General features: G+C 41.0%; 1 protein-coding gene across 4 annotated transcripts in view; it reads left to right on the plus strand.

Moving 5' to 3' along the window:
* The first annotated feature begins 1,437 nt into the window (after positions 1–1,437).
* Positions 1,438–26,053, plus strand: part of KIAA2026 (KIAA2026 ortholog) — a 58,295-nt gene continuing 33,679 nt past the window's right edge. The window contains exons 1-3 of one of the 4 annotated variants that reach the window (XM_042450280.1): positions 2,323–2,426; positions 15,149–15,260; positions 23,174–23,374. In XM_042450280.1, the coding sequence (XP_042306214.1) occupies positions 23,322–23,374 (53 nt within the window). In that variant the 5' untranslated portion in view covers positions 2,323–2,426; positions 15,149–15,260; positions 23,174–23,321. Of the gene's footprint in view, positions 2,427–15,148; positions 15,261–23,173; positions 23,375–26,053 lie in introns of all 4 variants that reach the window. The other 3 variants (XM_042450278.1, XM_042450277.1, XM_042450279.1) reach the window with 3 other exon arrangements.

The raw sequence follows: 26,053 nt of genomic DNA on the forward strand, positions 1-26,053 counted from the left end.
CGATTGCCGCTGGCCTCCTCCCCTCCTTCCTGGTCCCAGTGGGGGCCAGGAAGGAGGAGAGGCCGCGGCGATCGCCGCAGGCCTCCTCCCCTCCTTCCTGGTCCCAGCCGGGGCCAGGAACAAGGAGAGGCCCCGATCCTGGCCTCCGATCGCGGTGAGGCCCAGGGCCCAGGCGGGGAGGGAAAGCCTCCTTAAGTGGAGCTTTTCCCTCGCCGCTTGGCCTCCGCTCCCCGCCGCGATCGCCGGGGAAAATTTAGGACAGAATTTTCAAATGTAGGACACATTTTTGTGTGTCCTACATTTGAAAATTTTTTCCTACATTTTTCCCGGTTTTGAGGTCCGGCAGTATGGCAACCCTACGTTAGAAGCTTATTAATATTATTAATATATGCCTTTATTTTGATTCTGTTCTCTGATTCCTTTGAGGCTGAGAGAGTGTGACCAGATGTCCTCACTGAAAAGGAGGACACTCAAGAAAAATGCAGGACATTAGACGTTCAAAACACTCCTATCAATATAAACCCTGCTCAAAATAGACATTTCAGAAATTCCTCCTGGAGAGATGGCTGAAATGTAAATATAGGACCCATCCTGGGTTTAAAAAAAGAAGGCCTGGTCGCCTTGAAGAGAACCAAGCCTTGGCTCTCACTTCCCAAAACACACTGCAGAAATAACCCAGTTTGAGACCGCTTTAACTGCCCCTGGCTCAAATGCTAGTGAATTCTGGGAACTGTAGTTTTGTGAGACATTTAGCCTTCTCTGTCAGAGAGCTCTGGTGCCTCAGTAAACTACAATCCCCAGGATTCCTCAGCACTGAGCCAGGGGCAGTTAAAGCTGTCTCAAACTGGGATTATTTCTGCGGTGTGTTTGGGACCTTAGTCCCTTCACCCGTTTTTGGGACTACACCTCCCAGGAGCCCTTCCCAGTTTGGCCAAGGGCCAGGAACTCTGGGAGCTGAAGTCCAAAGGGGAAAAAAGCCACTCTAAAGAGTGGTCTCTAAACTGTCCTTTGAGACTTTAGGACTTCATGTCCCAGAAGCCTCAGCCACGAGGGCAAATAGCCTGGGATTCTGGGAGCTGAAGTCCAAAGGGAAAAAACCCACTCTAAAGCAGTGGTGCCCTTTAAGAGAGGTTTTGGACTTCAATTCCCAGAATCCTCATCCACGTGGGCCAATAGCCTGGGATTCTGGGAGCTGAAGTCCAAAATTTTCTCTTAAAAGGGCACAGTTTTAATCACTGCTTTAAAGGTCCAACATTGAGGAAAGGGAGGGAAAAAAACCCCAGAGGCGCGGACATGCGCAGTAGCAGCGTCTCCTCCTTTCCCGTCGCGCTTTGATGACGCACAACTCCAGCTGGGGAACTGAAGTCCAAAGGAGGGGGGCAACACTCTAAAAGGCCCAACTTTGAGAGGAGAAAACCAGGGAAATGCGCGGTAGTTACGCGTCGCGCTTTGATGACGCTTAACCCTAGCTGGGGCGCTGAAGTGACGTCAAAAGGAGGGGGAACCAGACACTCCAAAAGGCCCAACTCTGAGAGGAAAAGAGGAGGGGGGGGGACAGAAGAGAGGACATGCGCAGTAGGTTCACGTCGCGCCTTGATGACGCCCAACCCCAGCTGGCGCCCCAAACAAAGTGCGGGGGTGTATAAATGTCTGTGTGTATATGTGTGACGGCAGGGGCTGTGGCGCATGCGCAGTTGGCCGGGCAGGCGCTCCTTCCCGAGTGAGGCCTGCCTCAGTGACAGGAGCCGCGGCTGAGGGGAGAAGGGAGGCCCTGAGGGGGCGGAGGGGGCTCTCCCAGCCCTTCTTCCGCCGCCGCCGCCCCCTCAGCCGCAGGGCCTCGGATGCCCAGGGCGCCTCCTCCCTTCCCTGCGGGGAATGAACCTGCAACAGCAGCAGCAGCAGGAGGAGGAGGAGGAGGAAGAAGGCGAAGGAGGAGGCATGGAAGAGCCAGCCATGGCTGGGATGGAGGCTCCAAGAGCAGAGGAGGAGGAGGAGGAGCAGGACTCTGGGGCTGTCCCTGTGGCGCAGAACTCGAACCCAGAGCTGGAGCAGGGCTACCGCATCCTGAGGGAGTTCCTGCTGGAGAAGCACCGGCCCCTCACGGCGCCTTTCCTCAGGCCTTTAGGGGGAGAAGGAGGAGGAGGAAGAGGAGGGCCCCGGGAGGCTGCCGCTGCCGCTGCCGCCTCGTCCTCCATGTCTTCTTGCGCTGAGGCTCCTGCTGCTGCTGCTGCTCCCGGGGGGATGTGGCTGCTGAAGATGGAGGAGAAGTTCTCTGCCGGGCAGTACCGGGGCATCGGGGACTTCGTGGCCGACTTCCGCCTGATGCTGGAGACCTGCTACCGCCTCCACGGCGTCGACCACTGGCTCTCCAGGCAGGCCCAGAAGATGGAGAGGATGCTCGAGCAGAAGCTGGCCCTCCTCTCGCGGTGAGAGGCGCCTCCGCAGACACACGCTGCCTCGGGGATGGGGGGATCCAGGGGGAGACACACACACACACACCCCTGGAGCAAGGCTAGGCAGTCCTGGGAGATGAGGTTCTCTCTCTGACTGAGGGAAGGCAAAGGCCTAGCCCTGACAGTCTCTGGAATCAGTCCGTAGAGAGAGAGCTTGCAGCGCCTTTGAGACTGACTGACAGGAAGAAGTCAGCAGCAGGGGCTTTGCTAGGCTTAGAGCTACTTCCTCAGATGCAGTTGGATATAATAATAATAATAATAATAATATAGAGAGATCTTGTGCCACCTTTGAGAGTCACTGAAAGAAAGAAGTTGGCAGCAGGATCCTCCCTAGACTTCAGTCTACTTCTTCAGATGCATTTGGTTTCAAAGATACAATTCAAAGATCTCTCTACTTACTGAGTCTACAGACTAGATCTTTGAATTGTATATTCATTGTATATATTCATATATATATATATATATATACACACATAGAAAACCACATGCCTCTGAGGAAGTAGACTGAAGTCTAGGAGAGTCATGCTGCCAATTTCTTTCTTTCAGTTAGTTTCAAACATCTCTACAAGATCTCTCTACATTCTGACACAGGGAGAAGGCTAAATGTCTTGCAAAACTACAGTTCCCAGAATTCCCTAGCCTTGAGCCAGAGGCATTAAAGCTAGCCTCAAACTGAATTATTTCTGCAATGTAACCTCTTTTTAAAAACAGCAAAGCCTTTCTTTCTTCTTGGGTGTGTGCCAACTACTAGATGTGCTCATGCGTAAGTCTAGGAATTTCAGATAAGTGTCGACTTTTCCACAGGCCTTCTTCCCAAACTTTGGTCTTCCAGATGTTTTGGATTTCAGGTCCCAGAAGTCTTGACTGTTGGCTAAGCTGGCTGGAGCTTCTGGGAACTGAAATCCAAAACCCCTGGTGAACCAAAGTATGGAGTACTGTATTTTAACTCTTATATATGTGTGTGTGTGTGTGTGTGTGTGTGTGTGTAAGCCATCAGGTGAAATGAAAGAGTGTAATCTGTTCTAAAAGCACTGAAACCCCCCCTCCCTTCTCTATCATCCATTCAGCTTTTAGCGTGAGCACAAACAGTTGTGCCTGCTGGAATTTGTAACTTTTTTGGCATCACTTTCTTTTGCTTCATCCTTTAGATCCTTTGTTACATTCTCCTAAGTTTTACCCTGGACTTATCCTCTGATCATATCATAATCCATAATTTTGGCCTCCAAACCTGCCCTCGATTTATACATAAGGTCAGCTTGTAGTCGAGTATGTACGATATGTTTCTAAGATGACATAAAGAGTACGTTTTTGAAGGTATGCCCTATTGACTGAGGTGGGTTTACTTTGGAGTGCATGTGTTTAAGACCACTATAAATCTAACCATATACAGCCCTCCCTCCGTTCTCGTAGTCTTCAGACTCACATCCCTCGCTTATGCACGAGGGATGAATGGAGGGAAATGAATGGGATGTGTTACCATGGTGCGCCTACGCCTATATTCAAGCCAATGGAACTTGAATATAAGCAAAACTCCGTTTTCGCAAGGAGGTCCAGAATGGATCCCATGCGCAGAAGGAGGGGCGACTGTAGTCCTGTGTGTATGTACTGAAAAGCAGATCCTATTCATTTACAGGCTTCAGTCCCATAAGTGCCTAGGCAAAAGTCCCATTAGACACAGAGAACTTAACTTCCTAGGCATGTGCTATTAATGGGGCTTTCTAAACTGCCCTTTGGGACGTCCGTACAAGATGGCGCCGGCCCTTCTACATGGCCGGCGCCATCTTTGCGTATCGGACGCTTAGCGTCCGTACGCGTCGCGCCGCTTCTGACGTAGCGAGCGCGCCCCTGGCGCCTCGCTACGTCGCAAGCGCGACGAAAAAAGAAGCTCCATTTTGGAGCTTCTTTTTTCGGTCCGCGCGGGAGTCGGGCCGTCTGAAGGCTCCGGCTCCCCTGCGGACTTACTGGCGGCGGCAGCAGACCGCCGCAAAGCGGCGGTCTGTACCCCGCCAATGTGTATTATTGGAAGGGCTTGATTTAATTTTAATTTAAAGTAGTTTACTACAACACTGGCAAAAGGAGCCTAAATTCCTTGAAGGCAACGGTTTCCTTCTTGTGTTGGAAGCTAAGCATGGTCATGTCTAGTTAATACCTGGATGGGGGGTCGCTTAAGAATATCAGGTGCTATTGGCTACATTTCAGAGGAATGCAGCACACCTCTGAGTACTGCTTAGCTAAGAAGGTCCTATGAAATTCATGAGGGTACACTATAAGTTCACTGGGGACTTAATGTCACATACACACATGCACTGACAAAAGAACCACATTTATGAAGATAGTGTGTTTTCAAGATACTGGCTAAGAGAAAAGGCACATCAAATGAGAGAAGAGTGCTGCAGACAGATGTACAGTATGCTTATGATGACACTACAAATTGAATTTATTTCTGAAGTGGGATTTGAATATGCTTGCGCACACATGAAATTAATTGCTTTGGTGCACTGTACTGTAATGGAAAGAAAGCAACTTTTCTAAATAGTGAACAATTTTCTTTGGTTCTTAGTCCTTTCTGCTTGAAATCAGTTTACAGCTGGAAGTAGGGGGGGATACCTCTTCTTGACTACAAGGGAATCACCCATTGGTGCACATGATTAGGAAACTATAGAAGCAACTGCACCTGAAAAACTGGGCTCTGTAAGGTGCTGAAAATGGATTATGTTGGGTTTTAATCTGAATAATATTATTCCCTCACATATACATTTAGTTAGATACAATTCTTGAATTACAATTCATGCAGCAAATAGTAAATAACTTCTACAGGTGTACAGTACCTTAAGTAGCAGTATCTCTTATATGTGTTATAATTCAATAATGTGAGATAGTGAAACATTTACATGTTTGTGATTGTATACATTTTCAGTACAGAAACAATTTATATATTTTGAGTTTTTATATTTAAAATGTGTGAGCAAATATTCGTTCTTGCTTTTAATATTTGATCATTTTTCTGCATGAAAAGGAGTGTGTTGCATACTTTTCCTTAAATTTCACAGACGCAATGCATAGTCTTCTATATAGAGCTGATGAAGTTAGTGATTATTGTTCATTGCTGCCAAGTCAACTTGAGAGATGTCCAAGCAGCCTGCTCAGGTTTTGCAAATTCAGGGCCACAGCTTCCTTAATTGAGTCCATACATCTGGAATGTGGTCTTCCTCCGTTCCTATTACCTTCTACCTTATCAAGTATTACTGTCTTTTCTATTGAATCATGTTTTCTCATGTGTTGTCCAAAGTATGGCAGTCTCAGTTTAGTCATCTTGGCTTCCATTGATTGCTCAGGCCTGATTTGCCCATTTGTTTGTTCTTTTGGCATTCCATGATGTTCACAGAACTCCAGTACCACATCTCATATGAGTTGATTCTCTTTCTATCAGCTTTCTTCACTGCCCAGCTTTCACAACCATACATAGAACTTGGAAATACAATAGGATGGATAATCCTGATAAATTAAACAGCTCAGGTGATAAAATGCAGCTTTGCCTTGACCCCCTTGCCAAGTGAAAACCATTCCATTTCTCCATATTCTGTTCTGATGGTAGCTTCTTATCCTGAGAACAGATTACACATCAGGATAATCAAATGTTGTGGCTCACCCATTTCTTTAAGAACCATCTGTAGTTTCTCATGATCTACACAATCAAAGGCTTTACTCATTTTTATTTTCTTTTGGAATTTTTTGCTGCATGCCATAATCCAGTGTATGTTTGTAATATGCTCCTTAGTGCCTCTTATATTCCTGAACCCATCATGGACATCTGATAACCATTACTCAGTTTATGGTAAAGGTCTTTGTTGTTGAATTTTGGGTATCAGTTTGCTTGCATGGGAAACAAATGCAATAGACATGTGTCTACTGCAATCCCTAGTGTCTCCTTTCTTGTGGATTGCAATGTATATTGAGTTTTTCCAATATGTGGGCTATTCTTTTCACTTGATAGATTTTTGTTAGAACTAGAGTAGATTCTGTCTCTGTATACTGAAGTAACTCTATTCATATGCCATCTGTTCCTGGTAATTTATTTGTCTCAAGTATTCTGAATGCAACTTCTTCGTCTTCATATGGTTCTTCCTTGAATGGATCTGTCACCCTTTTATCTCTTGCATATAGTTCTTCTTTATATTGTTTCCATCATCTTTTTATTTCTATTTGGTCATGTAATGTGTTCCCCTGCTGGTGGTAGAGCATCCCCACTCTTGGCTGAAATTTCCTTTTGATTTCTCAGATCTTGTGGAAGAGGTCTCTTGTTCTTCCTTTTTTATTGTCACCTTCTATTTTTCTGCATTGATTAATATAGTAGTTCTCCTTATCTCTGTGCACAAGCCATTGAGCAGTTGTGTTCAGGTTTCTGACTATTTCTGTCATTTTTTACTTTTGCTTCTAATCTGAAAAAATTCATCTGTCATCCATTGAGGCCTCTCCTTCTTTTTGTTATTGATGTTGTCTTTTTGCATTCCTCCCTGACAATGTCCCTAGCTTCTGTCCAGAGTTCTGGCTCCTGGTCTTAATAGTGCAAATCTATTTTTCACATTATCTTTAAATGCCATGTTGTATTTTGGCATGATGATTGGTTAATATTCTTTAGCTTTATTCTAATTTTTGATATTACAAGTTCATGGTCTGTGCTACAATCTGCTTCTGGTCTTATTTTTGCAGAGAGTATGGAACCTTTCTATCTTCTGCTTCCAGTGAGGTAGTCTGTTAGATTTCTGTATTGTCCATCAGGTGATGTTCATATATACAGTCACTTTTTGGGTTACTTGAAGAATGTGTTTGTGAGGAATGAACTATTGGCTTCACAAAATTCAATCTATCAGTTTCCTGTTTAATTTCTAGATCCTAAGCCAAATTTGTCTACAATCTTTGATTCAGTTCTGATTCCTATTTTTGCATTCCAGTCACCTATGATTAACAAGAAGTCAGGATTTGAACCTTGGCCTCCAGACTCATAATCCAGTGCTCAAACCACTACATGATCGGTTTTCCCAGACATCTTAGTAACATGATTTGATCTGTCTTTGCGTTATATCCTTTGACTACTTTTGCTACATCTCTCCTCCCTATAAATGCCACCACATTGCTTCTTAGATTTTCATTTCCTGAATAAAGCATTGTGTAATTTTCTGAGTCAAAATATTCAATTCTTGTCCACTTTATCTCACTCAGCCCAAGTATTGCAATGTGTATATGTTACATTTCTTGGTTTACTATGTCTAGCTCCCCAATTCATGCTTCTCATATTCTATGCCCCTATAATACGTGTTGTATAGTTTCAGACTTTCCTTTCAACGCTGATCATGTCAACATCTGAATGTCCTTTTGGCTTGAGTCCAGTTGCATTATTAGCTACAGCACAGCTCATACTTGTCATCTGCTCTACCCCAGTAGTTCACTGAGTGCCATTTGACCAGGAATTTAGTCTTCTGGCACTATCTTGTTTGATTTTGGATTGTCTCTTCACATGGTTGTCATAGTAAAAGACATTCAAAAGGAGGTTTACTATGCCTCCGCCTATGCAGTACTAACAAGTGTTAGATATGGTGCTATTGCTGTGAGAAATCATCTGCCATTGTCGTTCCCCTCTGCTACTGCTGCCCAGTTTGGCACATTTAGTCTGGCTCATTAACAAAAGGTTGTCTGACGTGGAATACCCCACCACCAGCAGCACTGCTGCTGTCAGCATAGCCTCTTGCTTCACCGGGACACACAATCCAACCACCACAGAAAGGTTGTGCCATTAGTGGAGAAGTTAGTTATATCAGTAGTCAAATCATTAGCCATCAAAGTACCAAAGACTCCATGTAGACCAGCTCCAAATCCTCTATAAATATACTAACCATTTGGCTATTTGCAGTTAGTTACTGTTGTTGCTGCTGTGTGACTTAAAGTCATTTCTGACGTAGGGCAACCCTAAAGTGAACCTGTCATGTGGTTTTCTGGGGCTGAGAGTGTGTGACTCTTAGAAGGTGAGTAGCAACCCTGATACTGATAGTAAAATCATTAGTATATTATAGAGGATTTAGGGATGCCCTACATGGGCTCTTTGGTACCTTGGTGGCTGCCTGCAATTCCTGTTTATCATTTGTTGAATTGTAGGAATGTATGCACCTCAGTATGCAAGATCAGCAAACCATCAGTAATCTGAAGAGAATGCAGTTGTGTGTCTACTCTGGTTGTCTACACCAAGGGACAGGCAGAAGGTAGATCAAGATTTCCTACTAGATTTCTAGCTGAATAGCAGTATATTAATGAAGAAGAAGATGATTTCTGTCTGTTTAGTAGCAGTAATAACTAAAAAAATATCTCACCATAAATTTGGCTTCTGAAAGTTTGAAGGGAACCAAGGATGAATTTTCATCCTGGGCTGAGCATGTTATCGGGAGTACTCTGCCTCTAACTATATATGCCCATTCTCCCGAATGAGTATTTTGCCCCTACCTCTGGTTGATTGATATCAGAATTGTGGGATATTTTTCTTTAAAGTAGATCTTGGGAACCCAGAGACTATCAACCCCCTTTCTGCTGTACATGATTGCACTTCCGTGTGAGCTACTTACTCAAACCAGTGTAGTTATTGTGATTTATTAGATTAGGAAATTACATTTTTAAATCAAGGATGATGTAAATACTGGACTGAATCCAAACCTTGCCTACCCATGACCACTAGAGCTTCCTCCATTATTAGAAGTCCTTTGATACTTTGGACTGTTTCCAGTGGCAGAGTTGGGTGAGAAGATTATTTTTGGTATTTCTCCTACAGTCCTCTTTGCTGCCTCCCAAATTTACTCTCCACAGTTAGGAGACTCCCCATAACAGAACGGGGTGCTAGTGAGGAGGAAATGAATTAAAATCATAACCTTGCTTTCCTATTGCTTGCAGCATTCTTAGTAACACTTAGTAACCAGTGAGAGTATTCCTGCTGGTGGAAGTAGACTCTGCAGCAACTACATGATAATTCCATGTCAAGTTTTTTTATACACATTTCATTAGTTCATTGCTTGTTTCCTACAGTTAAATAAATATTTATTGTGGGGATAAGATCATTTTTCAGGCATAAAAGTTTAAAAGAAACCTTCCAAGATTCGTGTTGATATATACATAACTTTAAGCAGTATAATTGAGTAGGCTAGTATGTATGTGGGTATAAATATTTCCCCTTTTCTGTCTTCATTCAGCATTTGATTTTATATGTGTATGATGATTCTTGCCATTTCCAGAGCATTTAAACCCATTACAAACATATGCAGGTCTTGTCCCTTTGGCAAGTGATTGCAGGATTGAAGCCCTAAAAGGGAATATAATACTAAGTAAACTGGCCAAAGGGAATAGATGCAGTACTATAACTGTCGAGTTGTAATTGCCTTTTTAAGGTAGCGTTACTCACTAAGAAGCAAAAACTTAGACATGCAGCTTATCAGGTATGCTAAAAAACAATGTTAACAGTCACCAGTTCCTTCATCTCCTCCATATCTGTTTACAAGACTTCAAATGTAAAAGTCTTGTAAAGCTTCACATGTATTTTACTGTAATATTCAGTCTACTTTTAGCAATTTATTGACACTACTTTTTGTTATTCAAATACTTTTTGGTGTTTGAAACTGTCGTTGTATTTAGACTGCATTTCATTTTTTTCATTCAGGGCAAAATATTTTTTCCCCACAAGTCTTCTGATTAAAATCTCTCCAGTAAAACAAACTGGTACTGATTCCCAATCTAAGGAGTCTGGATAACCGAACCCATGTTCTCATTGCTAGTGTACAGCCAGTATTATTAAATATGATACCAATTAACCTTTTCTGATATACAATAGATTGTATGCAAACATCTGTTGATTAGGGAAAGTATCTTCAAAAAACTGAGTCTTGCTGCTGTATGTTTTATTTTGAATTACAGAGAATATAATATTGATGAATTATTAACTTTTGTAACTTGTCATGCAATGCTTGATCGCATGCAGGGTTATATACAGGGGTATATAAATGAGGACCTATGATTTCAGAAGAATGTTGTGTGGTTTGTTCTAGGATGGCCTGTTAAACCATCTTAATTATTTATAGATAATGAATATTTTTTATTTATTTTTTAAAGAAAAACCCAATAAGATTCTAAAAGTTTGAATCAGTCTGTGGGCTGCTCAAGGGTACCTCTTGAGTTTAAAACATTTTCTCTATTTTATCTAGACAGACGCTTCATATGAAAGTCACAATCAAATGAAGAGGTTCATATTGTTGCCTGTCTTAGCTTTTGTGTTCTAGTATGCTTTTGACATGAAAATCAATGATCAGTCACTCATACAGAGGTAAAAGAGTCACCAGTGTAAGATGAAACAGAAAGTAATTGTTTATCTCTAACGAATAATATATACAAAAAAATTCAATAAATAATATTTAATAATAATAATAATAATAATAATAATAATAATAATAATATAGAAAACTGAACATCTTATGAATACAGGCATAGAAAGTAAATAGTTTTGATCGAAGCCCATGATTTAGTGAAGGATGCTTTGTAGTCATCACATTCTTCATTCTAAAATAATGTTATTGTAGATGATACAATGCAGAAGAAGGGGGGAAATCCCTTTTAGAAGTTGATCCTTTCTCTTTGGGTTATGTTGTACAACATAGATCAAGATGGGGGAAGTGTGGCTCTCACAGTCTTGTTTTTGTCCCAAGTTGCCATTAAAAAAAAACAGGCAATTTTTTTGCCCTCAAATTACAAAAAAAGGGTGAAAACTGCTGTAAAAATGGTGACTTTGCCCAGTATCCCCTCAAGATTGCCAGTGCCTTTCAACTGCCAATCCCTCCCCCGAAATCAGTCAAAAATGGCATCACTTCCCATTTTGTCAGACACAAGTGCAGCCCTTCCCCTTCTGCAATTATGCGCACTCACCTAGATATTCAATCTTTATGCTTTTCAAAACACTCCATACACATTGAGCACAGTCCTACTGTCTGTCTGTAGAAGAAGATGAGCAAAAACTGGCTTTCTAGCATCCTTGTTGGTTGTTTTCTGCTCTCTTAACCCCGTAGTCCACTTTAGACAGCAGTGTCAAAACGCTTGAGAGAACATTTTGGTTGTGCTTGAGGAGTTGATGAGAGGAAGAAGGGGCAGGAAAGTCAGTTTCCACCAGTCTTCTTCCATTGATGGGTCTTTGGATTTAACTTATTATTTCTACACTTTTTAGAATGGCACTATATTATTGGCTTGAAGCAGACAGGTCAAAAGGTGCAGGTTGTGGCCGCTTCAGGGGTGTGGCGTGCAGATGACACATACCCCAGCTACTGGCAAATGGAGCAGTAAAAAACAGCTCCTGCTGGCTGCTCATTTGGAACTACCTAGATTACCGCACCACCCTCTTATAGTGCTGGCATTCCACTGTAACTGCTTTGGTTGCCTCCTGTTGCATTCTGGGATTTGCAGTTGAGGCAAGGGCATTTAGAATTCTCAGCCAGAGAGCTCTTAGGGCTCACTGAACTACAAACCCCAGAATGCAACAGGAGGCAGCCAGAGCAGTAAAAGTGGAATAGCAGTACCATAGGAGTGCAGTGCAGTAATGTAGTACAGCAGCAGCCAGCTTTAAAAGCAGGCCATTTGTCACCATGGTCACATGCCGATTGGGGCTCAATTGTGGGCGGAACGGCTTCTGGCTGCCCCAAGCTGCCAGACTGCTTTCTCCCTTGCCCCAAGTTCTATATTATTACTCCCATGTTCTAGAAGGGTGAGATAAGTGTTTCCCTTTGATCAGGCAGTGATTTTGAATCTGAGGATGAGTGCTATTCTGACTTAAAACTCAAAATTCTCTGTTATAACAAGTACAGTCAATTTTTTTTTGTTCAGACAACATCTGTCTACTTTGTTTGAATCACATCTGTCTGATGTTTTAATTTCCTTGTTATCTCATAGGTTATTGCCTAGCACTATCATTAGATTCTTTAAGGAGGCTGGTCTAATCTAATAATTTAGATTCAGTTTGTCATAATGAAAGATATTCAGAGAGGGCTTTTTCTGTGGGAGTCTTACAGGTGCCTCTTTTACATATTTTGGAATCCTGCATTGCTGAAGGGAGGCATTTACCAACCTAGCCAGTGGCCCTTGAGCCTTTTTAATGAGCCAGCGAGGGCAAAGATCAAATAAGACTCATGATTGTTCTTGCCTCACAAGAATCGTGTTCATATTCTGGCTGTACAAATGTAAAAATATATATTAATGGTGAATGTGCATGAGCCAGGGTTTCATCACCAGGCCTGTATTAACCGCAGTGTCCTGTTCATAGAGGATCCAAACAATTTTATCTGTAAATATTGAGCAAACCATTCACAGCTATCAAGACCACCTTCTCCATGGGCCATGGCATAAAACACAATATAAAAACCCAGTTGAATTTTTGAAACTTAACATGTAATTGGCTTCTAAACTCAAGAACATTAATAAGAAAAAGTAAAAGTAACCTGTATGCTACCAAAAATTAAAAGTAATTTAAACGTATTCAGAAAATTTGTTCATAAGATTTTAATCTGATCTCTTTCTTCCATTGTCCTATCATTAGGTTACAGGTTTGTTCAGTCCCCACAAAATATACAAAATTAGATCAGGGGATGAGGTAAGAAGGATGTACAACTACTATACAACTACTCTCAAGATGAGACTGTCTACTTTTCTAAATATATATATATATATATTTAATGAGACTGTCTACTGTTTGCATTGAGCACCTTATTGAAAGTTTAATCTGCTTTTTCAAAATTGTGAATTAAGATGTAATATGTACAGTACAAGATTTGGGAAACTAATCAGCAGCCCCAGACCATCTTTAAGCCCTAGACATCTTTGATGATATTGAGCAGTTTAAGTCAGTCCCTTTTATAGTTTTATATCATATTTATCTACAGTGAGCACTCAATATCTGCTGTAGTTTGGTTCCAGGTGTCCCCCTCTCTCCACTGTAGATACTAAAATCTGTGGATGCTCAAGTCCCATTACATACAACAACATCGCAAAATGGTGTCTTTTACATAAAACAACAAAATCAAGGTGTGCTTTTTGGAATTTCGTGTGTGTGAATATCTTTGAACCGTGGTTGGTTGAATGCATGGATGCAGAATCCACTAATACAGAGGACCAACTCTATTATTCTCTTGATATTATCACTTGAAAATTCTCAGTTTCTGTAAAGATCTCTGAGAGCATTGCTATTATCACGATCAGTTATGAGATCCTGAAACAATCCTTCAAAACAGTGGCATTGAGAAGTGATGTCACTGAAATTAGTGATTTTGTACTAAAGAACTATAAGGTCCTGAATTCTCAAAACAGGGACCCTAATAGCGATGTTGTCTGTATCATCGAGGCTTCAGGCTTCATTGGCATTGCTGATATAACTGAAGTGGTACTGAAAACAATAAACCTGCTGTAGTGATAGGTTTGCCTTAGCAATAGCACTTTACATTTCTATATCACTTCAGAGTGAACTAAGCACTCTCTACATGGTTTACAACGTGTTAGTCAATTGCCTCCAACAAGTTGGATACTCATTTTACTGACCTATGAAAGGATGGAAGGCTGAGTCAACCCAGAGCCCTGTGGAACTGAACTCACAATGTTGTGGCTGCAATACTGGCATTTAACCACTGCACCACTAGGGCTCCCTTAGGATCAACATAAATGAGAAATGTCTTGAAGGCAAACAACACAGATACACACAGCTATATAAACTGAGGTCTACTAATTTATCAGTCTGTCAGATTAAGCTGGAAGACATTAAAGCCTGTTGCTGTAAATTGCCTCATCTTGCTTCTGCTCTTTAATCTGAGAAACTCTTCTGACCAATGAAGGTCAGATTTATGTGTTATCCAAAAATATTTGCTTGCCCTCACTGCTCTCCCCCACCTTTTGGGGCTTAACTGGTTCTTCAAACTGCCCACCCATTGCTTTGTCTGTATTTCTCAGAATCCTTCCAAACATGCCTCTGGCTAACACCACGATCAGTTTCTGAGCTGCTCATTCTATAGTCTTGATTCTGATGCCAGTTAGGACCTGACTGCTTACCTGCCCTTATGTTTTACGTTAGTGCATCACAAGCTACCAGATGCAGGGAACGGATATTTCTCCCAGTGAACCAGGGACCATTGTCATATTTATGCCCCTTGGCTACAATCCCCCCCCTCAAAAAAAGGCATGCCACTGACTGGCCCTGGTCCATGGACCAACACTTTGAGTAGTGCTGTGTTAAGTGACAAATGCCCCTATTTCATTTAAAACCAGATGTTTTACAACAAACCCCATACAAAGTAACAGCATACCGAAAAATGCACTTATGGTGAGGGCGTTTATTTCTCCACTCTGAGGAGATACCTTGGCTTTACAATTGTTGCTGCATAAACATTGTCCTATTTCAAGGTGCTTGTTCGTTTTTTGCTGGGGGGAGCTCCTTTGTGCCTTGTGCCAGTCTGGGGCGCCTTTCAATTTGGCTCTTCTTTTGTCTCAGTTCACTTGCCCTTCTTTATCCCCTTCCCTATCAAAATTGACAAATAGACAGTGCACATTTTGCAGATATTGCTTTCTGTTTAGGTTGAAAAATTTGGTTTACAAAGCCTTCCAGAGATGAGAACATCTGTTGTTTTTGTTTTACCTTGAAGGCTTATGACATCTCTTGGAAATATGGAATCCTTATAAGACTTCTGTAATTTTGGATTAAGAGGCTATCTACCCATCTTCATACAGAACTTCCTGAAGAACCATACAGTCCAGGTTTGCTTTGGCTCTACTTCTACAAATATTTGAGCAGGAGGAGTGTGTCCCCGAAGGCACTGTTCTCAGCATAATGCTCTTCTCTGTATGATTAATGGCTTTGCATCACTGCCTCTTACTTTCCAAAATTGCCTGTATATAGATTACTTCTCTAATATGCAGTTCTTTTAAAATCAAACCCTTGACTGCATATACTGATCTGCTGTAGTAAATAATGTTTCTTGGAAGTAATACCATATACCTTTCTCCCAGCTTACATCCTGGTTTGGAACTGAAATTGATTCAGAGGGTTATCTCGATAGTTGCAAACACTTAAGTTCTTGAGAGTGATGCTGAGCAAGTAGCTTTCTGCTGCTAAATATATATAACTGCTAAATAGGAAAGACACAAAGTTATTAAACGTTTGAAGTGTTTTCTTCCAGCTCTTGGGAACAGATGGCAAAGCTGTCTATGTAGAATTTATTTTATAGCTGGATTATTTACATTTATGTAGTCTAAAATTCTGTAGGGCTATCTGTCTGGAAGTTGAGCCCAGTCCGTCATCAAGAGTTCCTTCCTAAATATTGAGCCTTCCTAAATATTGTACTGTACTTTGCCTCTGCAGATGGAAAACTGTTCTTGATTTCCATAATTACTTGATACAGCATGCAAACCTGCTCAGTTCATGATGCTCACATGGAATGTGAACTGAACATAATTTCTGTATAGCTTTCCGGCACTTAGACTGCATGTTGGGCAAAGTCTAACTTTTGCCCAAGTCCACATACAACAAATATTTCCAAAGGATGATTTTTAAGACTCGTAAGAAAATGTGGGTAAGCTCAGAAAAGCTCTTGAGCCTTGTAAACAAAGTTGCTGAATAATCAATTCATGAGCTTGTCTACATATTGAGAAAATCCCTAACCAAAATAAACTACAGCTTTAGGCAGAGGTCTTCATATAATATCTGTGAATCCTACCCCAATTACTTCTATTTTCTTAACTTTTTTTTTAATAATTCCAAAAGCTTTCCTCCCTAAAGCCTCATTGTTAAATGTATACTTTACTGTTTGAGTTATAAAGTATATGATTTGCATTTTATATTGCAATGAAAGATTAGAGGGGGAAAGCAATTTTAACGTACGTTTATTGTTCATTTCCTTATTTTTACTGTAGCTCTAACAACCTGTTTCTGGTTTGAACATGGTAAAGCAATATGACAAAGTTATTAATGTTATAAGCTGGATGGGACCTCACAACAAAAAAAGAGTTCTTTTAGACAAGCAGTAATTATTACCGAGGCAGACCTAAATTGAATGGAGGGAAATTTGTTCATCATTGTGCTGAATCATTTGAACAACTGCCAAGTATATGTCATGTGCAGCTCTCTCTGCAGTATACTGCTGAATTGCAAACCTTACCTGACTGCCTCACTTCGGAGAACAAAACCTTGTTTATCGCTCAGGGTTCTTTGGTTCCAACATTTGCACTTTGTTCCAGTTGTTGCAGAAGAGACTTAATTATTTTGCTGAATGAATAACTTTTGTTTAGTCATGCCTTCTCCACTGTTTGGCATAACAACTCCAGGTATTTTTGTCTTTATCTGCCCAGCTTACACCAACTACAACCCCTTCTGACTGCTGTTAACAGTTGTATTATATGATGATTACATTACGGTGTAATTTTTATTGATGCTTCTAAGCCTAAAGAACATAGCAGCTTTTGTTCAAGCATTTATTTATAGCAGAAAAACTCTTCACTGGAAACACATACATTCACATAAATATATGCTACTACATATTTCGTATATGAACAGTGACTTTTTGTCTGAATGCAATCCCTTATGAAACATAGGGCTTAGGGAAACTCAAAGATATGCAGATGTACCCCCCTCCTCCAAAAAACAAGCAAAAAAAATTTAAGGGGAAAATCGCTAAGGTAGAAATTTTTTTGAAACAATTCCATAAAGACTGAACCGGGGGGGGGGGGGGGGGGCAGAAATTTTCCACATAGTTCCTATACGGCAAAGATGGGCAACTGCAGTAGGGGTGGGAACTAATATTCATATGCACAGTGATCCCCTGGCAGGCCACACCATACCAATACACAAAGCCTCCAGACCTCCCCCAAATTAAATATTTAGGGCGTGATTTTTCATGCCAGCCTCCCAAAACAGCTGCAGAATGCCATGTGTTTGTTCCCTCAATGCTTCACTTTAAAATCTTTGCCTCCCAGTTGGCCAAAAATAAGTTGAAATTGAATCAGGAGGTGAACAGCATCACTTCTGGCTGATGATTTTAGGGGAGGATTCTAGCAGGTTTTTAAAATATGAGAATAGTTGTGAACAAATCTGTTGCATCTTGCAGTGGTTTTTTGGAGCAACAATCTGGATTTTTTGTTTGGTGTGTGTCTGGAGGCTTGGGGGAGGGGTCAGGGGCCATACTTTGGGGCCCCAAGGGCTGTATGCAGCCCACAAGTGCATTTTGCTCATTCCTGCCATATTGTTGGTGGTGAAAAGACCAGTGAAAGATTTTTGGCTCCCCTTGTTCCAACCGATGCAAGTTTTTGTAGGAGAAGTGAGCCGAAAGTGTTCAGTGGTTCACCGAAAAGAGACTAGAAGCAGGGGTTCCCAATTTGTGCTCCAAGGAGTCCTTAGGGCTCCGTGTGGACTTCCCAGGTGCTCCATGGCTGCTCCAGGAAAATGAAAGAAATAAAAATTGAATGAAATTAACTACAGTAATAAGAATATATTCTTACATACACTCCTAAACACCATTAACTTGTAAGACATAGGGTAGGCCTCTTAGGGGCTCCTCCATAGAAATAAGGGCTTCACTAGTCAAAAAGGTTGGGAACCCCTGGACTAGAGGGATAGATAGCAAAATGACAATAACAATAAAGAAACATTTCAAATGGTTTAATAGCTAATATTGGAATTAAAATATGAAGTAATTGAAACATACTGTAAAAACAGTGAAAAGAAACTCTGGAGCAAGAGCCCTTCTGTTAGCCCAAAACAAATGCTAAGCAGGAAACTGAAAAATGATTCCAAAGTGAAATGTAGTTTAGCCAGATGTGGTAGGTACAGAACAAAGCCTTGTTGGTGTCTCTGATTTAAAAATAAATACATAAAGAAAGTTATGGAAGTGAACACATAGACACCACAAAATGATGAGGGAGTGTGACTGGTAAACATCCTTAGTCAGCAAAATCATGACATAATGCCATCTAAGCAGCCACTTGCCAGAAGAGACTTAAATGCAAAGTCCTGCTACACCTTGGCATGTGTAATACCAAGAACATTGTGAGTAGCAATGATTTCAGAATCATTGAAAGCCTTTCAACTGTACAAACTTGTGGAGGGATTAGGGTTTCATCATATCAGAATTCAATATAAGGCTCAAAAAGACAAGACAAAATCAGAGCCTTCTTATTTATGTCCTGTGCTAATAGTCTGGGACATCAGTAGGAGTGTGGGGAATGTGGACCACACTGGGTGAAACTTTCACAAGTGAACACTCTATGGAGTGTTCACTCACCATCTATTCCAAGGCACACACCCCTTTGCCAGCCAGGGCACCTTTGCTGTCCATCAGCTACAACTGCTGGTGGGAATCAGTGGCATCCCCACCTGGAGTGTCAGCCAGTGCAGGGGATACGGCTACTGGGGACAGGGCCAAAAGGGCATGCCTCTCCACCTTGCTGCCATTCTACTTGTGGGTAGAATAGTGTGGCGCAACAAGGTGGAGGAGCATGCTCAGCCTTCTCAGAAGGCAGCTGCCACCACCCCAAGGATGTACACCCCACTAAGTGGCACTCCTTCTGGGGGGGGTCACCCAGTGGGGTCTGCACCCCTCCTCTGGTAAGAGTAGGTGCTGCTGCCACTTGGCAGCTCTTTCCAGCTTTGGCAGAGCTGCTGGCTGGGAAAGGGAGATGCTGGTGGTGTCAGGAGCAGTGGCAGCTGCAGGCTCTCCCCCATTCACAAAAGGAAAGGAGTCCTTGGCTGTCCCTGCCACCATCATTGCTACCCTTTCCCACTTGACCACTAACACTGACAGACCTGGAAGGTATGCCAGGTGGCAGCAGCATGTCACCCCCCACCACAGCAGCCTGGCTGGCAGGCGGGACATGTGCCAGGCAGTCTGGGGCTGACACCAACCCTAGTGTTACCACTGTTAATAGGGCTGGGAAGAGGGGCCCTTGTATTTATATGAAAATATGTTTTGTTTGTAACTGCTCGTTCTTTTTGTGCTGTGATTAAATTCTCTGTGTTGAATTTTGTTTTATATTGATAAATATTTTATAGTGAAGAATGTGACGAAGTGTGGTCTTGAGTGCTTGCAGATTTAAAATAGTTTGCTGTATATCTGCACTCTGATTTAAAACATATCATATGACAGTGATGGCAAACCTATGGCACGCGTGCCAGAGGTGGAACTCAGAGCTCTCTGTGGGCACACATGCTGTCATCCTGGCACAGAGTTTTCCAGAGCTTCTTACTAGAAAGCCAGAGGGACATGGCACTTTGCAATAAATAAGTGGAGTCTGGGTTGCAGTTTGGGCACTCGGTCTGTAAAAGGTTCACCATCACTGTCATATGATATTGTGTATTCTGCTTAGCAGGAGGTTGGACTGGATGGCCCTTGTGTTCTCTTCCAACAGCCTAGCATAGGGTGGGAAAGTATGGAAGGCATTTTTTATGGAGGTCCTACACTAAGATATAAGTTGTCGTAACTAACCAATTATGGTGGCAGTAGCGGTGGAATAACATAGCCTGGAAAAGTCTAGAAGTGTGATGGCTGGAGGGGAAAAACTGGAAGAATGGAAGCGGGGGGGGGGGAGGATTTCCCAGTTTTCCTCTAAAGCTTTTAAATTGAAAAAACAAAAGATTATGAAATATTTTCTTTGATCAGTGACATATGATCAGTGGCATATGATCAAATGTGCAAGACATGTTCATATATTTATTCCACCAATATTTTTTTAACTATAGAATAGAAAGATTTATTTATTTAAGACTTAGTACAGTATCAGATCATTGCAGTTCCTGGTTTGGTCCCCCCCCCCCCCAATTTCTTTTTATGGAAATGACTGCTTTACTTGACATGAAGGACTAAAGGAGATGAAATCATTTTGTTTTACAAAAAAAGTATGGTTTTTCTCATTCTTTTCTTACTCCTCAAACTAGCAAAACCAAAAAGGTCCCTTCAAATGTTCTCCTTAATGTTCAAAAAATAAAGAATATAGTAAAAGGTAGATTAAATTTGTAGTTAGTGTCTAATAAAGTGTACCTTTATTATACCAAATATGAAAATTATGAATAATACAGTTTTTATTGCTAAAGTAATGGAATGACTTGCTATCCGTAAAGGTAATAATATCAGTCCTCAGTCCCCTAATTCCCCCCCCCCCACATGATTTTAAAAATTCTGGAAATGTCACATTGCTAGGTGAGTCTAGCCAAAATCCTTAATAGGAGATAATATAGCAGTGCTTTGTTGCTTATTCTACCTTTTGCTTTTCATTGGCTTTCAGTTGCATTTAATTCCTGGGTTTGGGAAAATCTTATACTCTGTGTGTGTGTGTGTGTGTGTGTGTGTACTGAGTTCCAGTGCTTTAGGATTGTTTAGCTCACACAGAATTCTTTCACATAATTTTAATAGAGTCCATCATATTTTGCTGGGTTCCTGAATGCGGTGAAAATAACACTGGTATAAATCATATTGGTTGTCTCAACTAAGGACCATTGAATCAATTGTTGAATGGTGACTCAACGCTTTACTACTCACACTGATGTAATTCAGTAAATGCTTAGTAGTAAACAAGACAGACATGGAAATGGGCTTAGGGTGGTAATATCCACAAAGCAGAAATGGCAGTCAGTTGATACAAGAAATTAAAACCAAAAATTGTATGCATGTAGTAGATTTCCTTATTAGAAGGAAGGAAAGTAAATGGAAAAGGAAGGGTCCTTCTGTTTCTTCTAATAAGGAAAATAATAATTCACAGAAGGAAGTACTTTTTCCTATGTCCACAAAAAGGTCATTAATTTGTACAATAAAAGCTTTGTGAAACCTTTGTCTGTTGCATGATGGGAACCATATGAAAGCACTTGTAGAGGGAAGAAACTGTCCTTCCTTGAGATTGTCAGCCTTTACATTTTGTTAGAAAGAAAAGCAAGCAGATAGTGCCATAATTCTGTGAGAAAGACAACACAGTTATCAGATTCTGGTCCCTAGCAATGCCTGGTGGTGCAGGGGAGAGGCCACTTTTGATGGCCACCATGTGGGGGAGACCAAAGGCCTTTGCACTGGGTGTAATGTGCCTGGGATGCTGGGTGGGGAGAGGAATTACAGGCAATAAAAGGCGTGCCCACCCCTCCACAAGCCTCTTTCTATGCATGGTTTTGTGGCCTATCCTCCCACCCATAGTGCAGTTTGAGTCTTGCTGGTCACTTTGGGGCTCTCTTTAAACCCACTAACTCCTAGTGATATGAGAAAAATGTGAATAGCTTATCTTTTGGACAGAGGTGGTCTTCCTGATGTTGTTGATTGCAACTCCTATAGTTTTTCATCATTGGCTTTGCTGGCTAGGACTGTCACAGTGACCTAATCCTTCTGTAAAGGAAGTACTCTGATGGTTTTTGTGCAAAGTTCTACAAAGGACTAGCTTGCTACTTAATATTAAAGAACATACAGAAGAGCAGCTTTGTGTATAGCACAATGCAGTAGACAATAATTGCACTAACACACACAGTACTGGAACCATATTTGTCTATTGATGATTGAGGTCTAGGGTGGCATACTTATTGAATGTTTACATTAGTGCAAAAATTCTGGTAACAAGAATAGGAATAGTAGTTGCTTACGAGTCATAATGGATTTAATATTGCAAATTAAAACTAGTCAGTCATCCTTAAGATGGTTTTAATAATGAATGGCATGTTGAAAATTAAAGCTTGGCTTAGTCATCACAGCCAGAGCATGCTTTGGCCATCATGGATTAACTTGGACAGTCTCTCCCAATAAACTCTGATTTCCTGTCTCACCTTCTGGTTTGCATAAATAAGTCAAACCACAGCTATAGTAAATGAAAGTTTGCTATTAAATCAGAATTACAAACTACAGTACATAATAGTGGAACTAGGTTAGAGAAACCAATAGTCTGATATGATTAAGTAAAAAGAAGTGAGAGGTAACTTAAAAAAAAAACTAAAATTCAAATTGATGTACTGTTGGCGCAGAATACAAATGAAAATTTGTTACAAATGTTTGTGCTAAAAAAGTCACTGTAGCAGGAAGCAAATAATCATTTTTAAATGCCATCTTTTGAAATATTTTCAATGTACATTGTGTTTTACAAAATGTCATTAAAAAGAGTAATCATTAATTACTTCCAGTAATTACTGGAAGTAAGGAAGGAATATCTGTAAATGCAATTATACTTAAGGCACAATCCTACATGCATTCTTTTAGACAAAGTTCCCTTAAATACAGTGGAAATCACATTAAGTCCATTTGTATTGGATTGCAGTCCTAAGTTTTGTTTCATGGAGACACTTAATAATAATTATTAAAATATGTAAATATGATCAAGTGATATTGCATTGCATTTGCAATATTTCTTGTGTTTCAGACTGGTATTTGGTGAATATTTTCTTTAAAAATGTTCAGAAGATATAGTTCAAAAATGGCTTTATAAATTTTAATTGTCTCTTCAAACCAAAACAGTTAAATTAAAAAGAAAGAATCTGCTTTCATGTATCAAATGACAACATAAACCTATACTTTTTTAAATAAGTGATGAACATGTTGTGCTGTGATACAGCAATACAACTTGAAGAGTAGTCCTGTAAATTTATTTAAAATGTAGCTACTGGATTACTGCTGGTCAGGAAAAGTATTATTGTGCATTGATTTGATTTTTCTTTCAAGGCATTTGAGAGAGAAGACAGCAATAGCAGTAACATCTAAAGGGTTCTATGGGCTGGAAGATGAGAAGGGAACAGCTTGTACTTCAACAAGGCGTCGTTCTACACCACGCAGTTTAGCAGGCTTGACTACAGGCGTGTTTGAATCCGTAATGGTTCAGGTTCTGAGACAGGAAGAGCAACTGAGAGCAAAAGAAGAAAAGAGGTAAAAGGCTAAGCAGATTTTCAGCTATTCTTTTTCTCTATTTTCCTAAGCTTTGTTCCTCTGGGAGATCAAAAATGTCACTTGCCTATAATTTCTAATTTAAAAGAATTTCTCCAACCTAAGGTTTCTACAGACTTTTAGTAATCTAGTATTTATGCAATCATATCACACATACATCTCTTGTGAAATTTATTTTTCATTAAAATATTTTATAGTGAAACACTGGATTAATACGTTAATAGTAATACTTCAAGGATTAGTTATAGCATTGATAATTTAGACTAGAAGGGGTCTAATAGTTCTTTCCTTTTATGTCTGCATAGTCATGATTTTGGTTACATTTCATTATCACATTTCTGTATAGTTTTGTAACATAATTGTCTTTTCACATCAGTTGTTTAATAGCAAAGCATTTCATTGTGCTGGGAGAGTATTTAATTATACCCAGTGAATTTGATGGTTGCTAATTCAGATATCAGCCCACAGTCAAAATTGTTTTCTTCCTCTTTGTATGCTGAATATAGCAGATGGTTATTAATTAAGTGTAAGATATTACTGATGTACCGGCGAGATTGCATTAACTGGGAGTATGTGGGAAAACAAAGAGAGAGTCTGAAATGTATGAATTTAATTATTCGATAGTCTAGTTGGTTTGGAAAGCTCCCACCGTTGTTACTGAATCATGCTCAATGTGTGGAAGCATGTCAGAAATGTATGCCTGGACTATACATCTGACTGGAAAAGCTGATTGGTGGTGGTAGTGGGGGAGGATAAGAGGAGGAGGAGAAGGGAAGAAGAGGCAGGGAAGAAGAGGAAGGAAAAGGAGGAGGAGAAGCGGAGACAGAGGCAGGATGAAGAGGAGAAGGAGGAAGGAAAAAGAGGAAGAGTGGTAGCAGCAGCAACAGGAGGGGGTAAGAGAAGGAGGCGGGGAAGAAGAGGAGGAAGAGCCATCGCACTGGTGACAGGAGGGTGTAAGAGGAGAAGAGGAGGAGAAGGCGGGGAAGAGGAGGAAGAAAAGGCAGCCCCCTGCTGCAGTAAGAACAGTGAGGTGGGCTTCGGGGGGGATGGGGTGGCGAAGTCTCATGGTGGGGAAGCCGTGTGGCTGTGGCACCATTGAGTACTATGGGGACTTGAACACTCGCGGATTTTGGTATTGGGGGGATCCAGAACAGATCCCCTGTGGATACCAAAGGACCACTGTATTCAGAAATATCAAAGTATTAATCTGGACATTGGTGTCTGGGTGCCAAATATCTTAAAGGGATGATTCATTATTTGTGTGCTTGAATGTTTGAAAGTTGTGAAAGTAATTATTTCTTGTGTGGACTTGTCATGCTTGTAGTATATTTATGGATGGTTGATACAATGAAGCAAGTAGATTCTTATTCTCAAACGAGGCTAGGTTTTATTCTGTTTTCTGGAATTACAGCTGTGTAGGAAGACTTCAGTTGAACAAGGATGAGGTATTTCACATGGGACTGTCATGTCATGTCCAGAGCAGTTGTAAGACATGTCAGTGTAGTTATTATACATTAAAATATATTTTAACATGCCAGCACTAATTGTTTTACACTAAAGCTGAATATAATAAGCCACAAGGAATGGCAGGGGAAAGAGATAAATAGATATCCTCTCTGTGCTTAGTGTGTTTCTATCTTCAGTGATATATTGAAGAGCAGTAAAACATCTTCAGTCTGTTCTTGTACAACACTAATATGTGATTTTGTGCTATGTGCATGAGCCTCTACTAGGCTGAAGGAAGCTTTGAGTCCATGACTCTGGTTTCTCTTTCTCCCATACATACAGGAAAAGGGTTTAGCCAAGTTTCAGTTTCTGTTCTCCTTGTTTTTTTTTTATGTTATGTGATAGACCTGGAATGATTCAATCAGCTGTTAAAGAAACAATCTTTAAACCATAGGTTGTTTATCTGACTTTTATAACAATTAATGAATTGTGTTTAATGGCAAGTCAGGAATCACAGAAACTGAATTCTGGTTAAGTCTTATTTCCAGCAGGGACGTAGCCAAGGGGGGTGGGTCCTTGGGGTCCGGACCCCCCTCTTCCATTAGAAAAATGAATGGTGCGTGCTGCTGCACCACCGTGCCCAAGCCCCATTATAATGGTGGCACTTAGTCTTGACCCCCCCCCTTCTTAAAATCCTGGCTACGTCCCTGTTTCCAGTTGTATAAGAGCGAAGAGGACAAGAGGAAAAGACACTTGAGTCAAACCCTTTGCTTTGGCTCTAGAGACTCTCATCCATGTAGCATTAAATCATGATTTAACATTAAGTACAAATGTAGGCTATATAATTGTCAGATTTTTTTAAAAAAAATTGTGTTGATATTGCATAGTTACAGAAAAGAAGAGACAGTTGGTTCTTCATATCTGTGTAGGTTCCATTCCAGAGGCCACCCCACCCCCCAGCAGATGCCAAAAACCGTGAGACTTCAGTTCCCGTTGGTTGTAATAGCAACTCCTGTCATCAACTACCCTGCTCAGGTCTTGTAGACTCAGGGCCATAGCTTGCTTGCCTGAATATCCACCTATACTGAGGTTTCTCTCTTTCTGTGTGCCTTTTACCTTACCTAGCATTATTGTCTTTTCTAAGGAATTATGTCTTCTTCTGATATGTCCAAAGTACAACAATCTCAGTTAGTTTCTTAGTTTCTAGGGAGAGTC

The sequence above is a fragment of the Sceloporus undulatus genome, chromosome 2, assembly GCF_019175285.1.
Source record: "Sceloporus undulatus isolate JIND9_A2432 ecotype Alabama chromosome 2, SceUnd_v1.1, whole genome shotgun sequence".
NCBI classification, from domain to species: Eukaryota; Metazoa; Chordata; class Lepidosauria; order Squamata; family Phrynosomatidae; genus Sceloporus; species Sceloporus undulatus.